This window comes from Cebus imitator, unplaced genomic scaffold, assembly GCF_001604975.1.
Source record: "Cebus imitator isolate Cc_AM_T3 unplaced genomic scaffold, Cebus_imitator-1.0 Scaffold232, whole genome shotgun sequence".
NCBI classification, from domain to species: Eukaryota; Metazoa; Chordata; class Mammalia; order Primates; family Cebidae; genus Cebus; species Cebus imitator.
The window spans coordinates 2,033,057-2,039,867 of NW_016107547.1; the positions used below are offsets into that span (position 1 = coordinate 2,033,057).

At 37.8% G+C, this 6,811-nt stretch overlaps 1 protein-coding gene across 1 annotated transcript; it reads left to right on the top strand.

Moving 5' to 3' along the window:
- The first annotated feature begins 2,022 nt into the window (after positions 1 to 2,022).
- LOC108281827 (cytochrome c oxidase subunit NDUFA4-like) lies at positions 2,023 to 6,497 on the top strand. Its single transcript, XM_037727477.1, has one exon. It carries the CDS (start codon positions 4,909 to 4,911, stop codon positions 5,245 to 5,247), a length of 339 nt encoding a protein of 112 aa, XP_037583405.1. The 5' UTR covers positions 2,023 to 4,908; the 3' UTR covers positions 5,248 to 6,497.
- The last annotated feature ends 314 nt before the right edge of the window (positions 6,498 to 6,811 follow it).

Sequence of the window (6,811 nt, forward strand, 5' to 3'; positions counted from 1 at the left end):
AGGAGGCTGAGGCAGGAGAATCACTTGAACCCGGGAAGTGGAGGTTGCAGTGAGCCGAGATCATGCCACTGTACTCCAGCCTGGTGACAAAGCGAGACTCCATTTCAAAAATAATAATAATCATCATCATCATCATCATCAAAATAAATTGAACCTAGGACTGGGCACGGTGGCTCATGCCTGAAATCCCAGCACTTTGGGAGGCTGAGGCGGGTGGATCACCTGAGATCAGGAGTTTGAGACCAGCCTGGCCAACACAGTGAAAACCCATCTCTACTAAAAATACAAAAATTAGCCAGCCGTGCTGCTGCCCACCTGTAATTCCAGCTACTTGGAAGGCAGATACAGGAGAATCGCTTGAACCCAGGAGGCAGAGTTTGTAGTGACCCGAGATCATGCCACTGCACTCCAGTCTGGGTGACAGAGCAAGACTCCTTCTCAAAAACAAATACATAAATAAATAAAATTTAAAAATAATTTTAAAAAACACCTTACCTAGCATGGGGATTCAGATGGTGGGTGGGTATAGATTCTAAGCCACTGTGTGGGGACCTCAGGCATAGAAGTATGTGACTTTCTATCAAATGCTCTGCAAGTAACGTAACTTGGTTTCAGTCTGTGTCTACCTCTTTCTGCCTTGCTACCAACTTATAAATTTCCTTTGTGTCATGAGTCAAATGTCCTGGAGAAATAAACTGTATTTGTTCACCTTCAGGCTGGGTCACAAGAGTCAGCTGCCAGCATTTGAATGAGCAACATCCCTCAAAGACAGGCACCTATCCCTGGTGCAATTAGCTGTGACTGAGAGAAGTTCCAGATCCTGATGGCTACTCAGCAGGAGGATGGATAGGGAAAACTAGATTTTGGCATCTCATGAAAAATCAGACTATTTGGAAACAATGAGTCTATATTTCCATAGACAACAGGGGGAAGGAGCACCTTAATATTGTAATTTGAAGCTTATCACTTATTTATGTTAATTACCTGGCTTTTTTAGAGATTTGCGTTTGAGAACTCCTAAGTTCCTTCCAGCTTTAATATTCTTCAAGATTCTGTATTCTTCTGGATTCCTTTACACTGAAAACATTGCAGATTGACATGGGCCTCATTGAACAGATAATTTGGAAATGAGCCAGAAATGCATTTTATGTATCCACCAATTTGATTTTCTAAATAGGGACTCTACATTTCCATACTATAAAGCCATTATTCTCCTCTACTAGAATTGCTGTAATTCTCAATATGCCATGTATTATCATCATCCTGTCAAAATGAAAATCTCACAGAGAGCCTGTGAGGGTCTTATCAAATCAAGTGGAAGTGATTAAGGACAGTAGAAAAAAATAGAACAATTATCTATACACTATTAAATAATGCAAAGGATGAGGATCCAACTAGTCTCGGATTTTTAGAGGTAAGGTTTGTGATTTGATATTTTGTTGACTCAATAGCAATTTATCAATTCATTAATGATTAAACCATTTATCGAAACTGTGAATGACAAAGCAATCAGAGACTGGGATAATCAGACTCCAAGTCAGTTCTTTGTGTAAAATTCAAATGCACCCAGCACAATACAATTTTGTATTTAATGTCATTCATCTAATCAGCGTATTTCTGCTCCAATGTGAGATCTTTGTTTGAACATGATATGTGACAGATATGGAAGCCACAAAAATTTCATTTATATAATCATAACAAGCACATTTATCATGGTTGTCAAAATTAATTAAACCTAATTCATTCTATTTTCTAAACTTAAAATTGACACAAAACACTTGTTTTGAAAAGCAAAAATGCTAAAGAATCACAGAAATAAGTATAAAAGTGAATCTTTTTAAATGCCTACCTCTTGTGTAGGTTAGAGAGCTAAGTAATATTAAGACAGATTACATCCGCCAAACATTTTAAAAGATCAATTGAATATGAACATTCACTCTGTGAACATCTTAACCTTTGGCTTCTTTTAAGTAATAATGAGTCTCACTAGTGCAATTACAATAATAGTAAACTTGTGAAACTTCCATTAACACACTACTCCTCAGGGAAATATGCTTTTCTAAGACAAGGGACACCTTTATTTCAGATTGCACTGTCATCTTGATCTTCCTCCAGTTAGAGTAAGAGTTCTGCCTACAAAAGTGCTTCTCAAACTGCACTGTAAGTCAGAAACATTTGGAGAGCCTGTTAAACATGCAGATTCTGGGGCTTCACCCTGATCTGGATTCAAAAGGTCTCAGCAAAGTCTGAAAAATCTGCATTTTTAACAAGTATCCTATGTAGTTCTGTTGTAGCCGATCCAAGGACTATGCCTTGAGAAACATTGACCTATACAATCTTTTCTTTCCCCCTTTGCATTATGTTGTTTTGAATCCTTGCATTATAAATCTTTTCAGTATCTCTCAAGTGCTTTTTGCACACCCTAATGAGCTCCACTAATTCCCTGGGTCTCACGACCTCTCATTAGCCTGAATTGGAAGAAGTTACGATTTCTACTTTTTCTTTCTCCAGATTCATACCATTCAGGCCTTCACACATGTGCATCTCCTTTCAAAGCAACAATTAACTGTATCCTTCTGGAAAGCTTCCAGTCTTTCCTAAGCCAATCAGATTCCCAAGAGTTTCAGAGCAGGAGCTCTTCAAGTAAATACGTAGGGGCTGCTTCTTTCACTGAAACCTCCCTGTTACCTAGGAGAGCTCATCTATGACTTTGGTGCTCTCCACACTGCTCCACAGAATGGACCAAATACAACAAAGGACAAAGAGCTCAGTCCCTTTCGTTTAAAATCTCATTAGCAGCTGAAGAAAAAACAAAGTTGCCAGTAAGCAGCTAGGATTGTCTTTTCTTGAAAATTCACAATTGCCTGTTGACATGAATTAGCCAAGTTATCGCTGAGCCCTCATACTACAGAGAGAAAATAGATATTAAACTATCACCTGGGAAGCCACTTAGGGAGCTTTTCATATGACCAATGCCTGAGCCCTGCCCTAGACTAGGATTTCTCAGCTTTGGCACCACTAACATTTTGGGCTGGGTAATTATTTGTTGTGAAGGGCTGTCCTGTCCATTGTAGAATATTTAGAAGCTTCACTGGACTCTACCCACTCTATCCCAGTATAACTACCCCCTCTGTTGTTACAACCAAAAATATCTCTAGACATTGCCAAATGTCCCCTGGAGGAGGAAGAACAAAATCTCCCCCATTTGAGACCCATGGTCCTATACCAATTAGTTCAGAATTTCTAGGTGTGAAGCCTGATATTCTTTAAAAGCCCCTCCCAGATAATTCCAGTATACGTCCAGGGTTTAGAGCCACTGGCTTACGCAGGTATCTGAGACTCAGTTTTCTCACCTTTAAAATGGGTATGACGAGGATATCTACTTTACAGAGTTGTTCTAAAGATCAAATGAGATAGTATGTGGTGGAAATGTTTTATGCATCATTAAATAAATGTAATATTTCTTCCACCTATTGTGAAACACTAATCCAGGTGTTGTCAAACTAACCCTGCAGGTCAAATCTAATTCATTCTCTGCTTTCATATAACTTGTGAACTAAGAGTCGTTGGTACATTTTTTCATGGCTGGCCAAAAATCAAAGTAAGAATATTTTTGGCTCATGAAAATTAGATGAATTTCAAATTCCTGTATCTATAAATAAAGTTGTATTGAAACACAGGTATACTCATTTATTTATAGATAGTCTGTGGATGCTTTTACATTTTAAGTTGCATAGTTATGGCAGATATTTTATGGCTCACAAAGCCTAAAATTTTTGCTATCTAGCCCTTTATATTGAAAATTTGCCCCATCCCTTAATCACAATTTAAAATATTCAAGCTAGTTTCTTTTCCTGGCTCACAAGTCCTTTTCAAATCTGCTTGGGAGCGCTGCCCTGCTCTCCATAGAAAAGCTTCAATTACGTAAGCGATAAATCTTTTCCTACCGTCTTGCTATGCGTGCGGCATCATCAGTCCTGACATCCAAACCAATTTTCAGGTGGGCATCCATTCATTCTCTTCAGGATGGCCACAACACAGGCAGAGGGAGATTTGAACAGAAGATGGCAACATAATGGCTAAAGCAAGATGCTATACTGCTGGCTTTGAAGGAGAAGGAAGGAATTATGAGCCAAGGAATATAAGAAACTCAGCTTCGGAATCTGGAAAAGGCAAGGAAACAGACTTTGCCCTAGGGTCTCTGGAAAGAGTGGGTCCTGCTGATAGCTTGATTTCTGCCCAGTGAAACTCATTTCAGACTTCTGACCTACAGAACTAAAGAATAAATGCCTGTTGTTTCAAATAACCAAATTTGTAGTAGTTTGTAACAGCAACCTAGGAAACTAATATAGTGTGTAAGACTACTGTTGCCTTAGCACAAATTGAGGCAGTGGCACAAAATAGTACTAGTAGGCATTGTGCTTGTTACCACCATATGCTGTTTTATTAAAAACGTCAGTTGCACTTGTCTTACATGGAGCAGTGAAAAGTATTCATGTTAGAAATATTGACCCTTGAGAACATGGTCTTTAAATATTTTGTATGACAAATGGAAAATATGCATAAAGCACTTCTGCTACATCTTGAAGTATAATCGTTGCCTCAAAGACAAACACTTGTGCAATTTAAAAGCAACACTTTTCATGAAACACCATTTGTAGTGAAAAGAATTACTGACAGACAAACTTTGGTTATTCAGACTTGCGTTTTTGGCAGATGTTTCTCTAAAATTAACAAAGTGAGCCTGTCACTTCAAGGAAACCAACTGACAGCATTATTTGTCAATTACAAAATCAAGTTTGCACGTAAAATTTGAGTTTTACAAAACTTGTAGTAGATACTATTTAATCCAGGGCCTGGTAGCTGGACTTATTCTCTCCTTTTGAATCAGAGGCTGCTGCTGTAAATATGCTCTACCATATCCTCAATCAAGCCAAGAAGCAACTGAGCATGATTCTCCTCTTTGAGCTTATTGGAGATGGAGGTACTGGAGTAGCACTCTATGTCTTGCATCCAGCATGGTTCAATCCAGATGTTACATGGGACAGAAAGAATAACCCAGAACCCGGGAACAAACTGGGTCCCAGTAATCAATACAAGTTCTACTCAGTTAATGTGGATTACAGCAAACCAAAGAAAGAAGGTCTTGTAAAACTGCTTTGGAATGAAGGTCTTCTAGAAGCCATCTCCACAATTGTCCACTTAACTAAGAAATTTTTATTCCCTAAATGCATGAAATCATGTTGATGTATTGTGTTGGAGGTTACACTCATTCATAAATATTTGAAACTTAGAAAAAAAGAAAACTTGTGTCTGCCACCATAAGCTTTACAGCTTTCTGAAATATAAATACTTTCCTGATAAGATCAATTGTGATAGTAACAAATGTAATATTTTTAGTATTGTGCCACAAAATATGTCAATATTTGAAAAGGTCTGCATAGCCCAGTGAAGCAATATTTTTAAAATAATCAATGCATGATGCTACAAAATCATGTATAGGTAAAAATTCCATTCCAGGTGAGCATAGGCAAATGGATTTTTCATATATGAAAACACAAACAGTTCATTGATACAGTTTCAGTTTGTATATTGGAACTAACCTCCAAGAAACTTCCAATTTGAGATGCTAGTCACCACCTGCGGAAGTTTGGCTTACAGACCCGACTCAACAGTGGATGAATGAATGCACTCTTACACCATTACAGTGATACAAGTGGGCTAGGGATGACTGTTGGCTGCTTTCAGAGAGCAAAATGCAACCAATCGACCAAGACACTCTGTCCATCCACACATTTATTCCATCAAGATTTTTTTCTTCTTCTTCATTTTATTTTTTTTTCTTTTTCCATCAAGATTTTACAACAGCGGTTCTAAGTTAGCACACTTGTAGATAATTAACATGGTTAAAAGAGTGGTTATACTAATGATAAAAGCTTTAGGCTCCAGGCCCAGAGTAAACACTATTAACAGGTAATTCCTCTTTGATCTCCCCCTGAGAGGGCTACAGCACAAAATTAACATGAGTAAACAGAGTAGAGACAAAGGGATGTGGGATAAACAGACTTAAAATGGGAAAGCCTCGTCCCTATCCTCTCCCTAACTTGATGGACCTGCCGCCTTCGCCCTGTCCCAATAAAATCTTTTGGCCTTCCAAAAGGTTTGAGACTATTCTATAACTTTTCCTAATATATCATTAATATTTTGCCAGCCACCCTGAGTGAATATCAACACCAATTGTCCAATTCTGGCATAATATCAAAAACCATCCACAATTCTCTGCATAGACTCCTTAAGAAGTCCTGTCTTTTCCAACTACATGTATGTGTGAGAAAGGACTTTCTAAATTTCACCCAGAACAATATATCACAGCAGAGTGAATGCAGAAACAGATAAGAGAATCCAGCTCTTTCCTATTAAGACAGAATTCAAAGAGATTTGCAAAAAATATAAGCCCACATTACTTTTCTCACTAAATTTTTTTGCTTTGAAAAATATAGTTATTTTCATAAAATAATTTGTGCAAACTTGTAATTGTATTGTCACTTTTAAATGAATAATTTTTTTTAATTTTTGTTTTAATTTCTAATACAGTAAATAATAATATATTTAACTCAGATAAACAAAAGCTCTTTGGGGTCTTCAAAAGTTTTTTAGAGTAAAACTAAAAAATTGGACAACTACTGCTCTAGAAAAACTCAGGGCTGGGCATAGTGGCTCATACCTGTAATCCCAATACTTTGGGAGGCCAAGGTGGGCAGATCACTTGAGTTCAGAAGTTCGAGACCAGCCTGGTCAACATGGCAAAACC

Excerpts from the sequence above, each read along its gene's own strand:
- LOC108281827 (XM_037727477.1), top strand. The coding sequence starts at position 4,909 with ATGCTCTACCATATCCTCAATCAAGCCAAGAAGCAACTGAGCATGATT.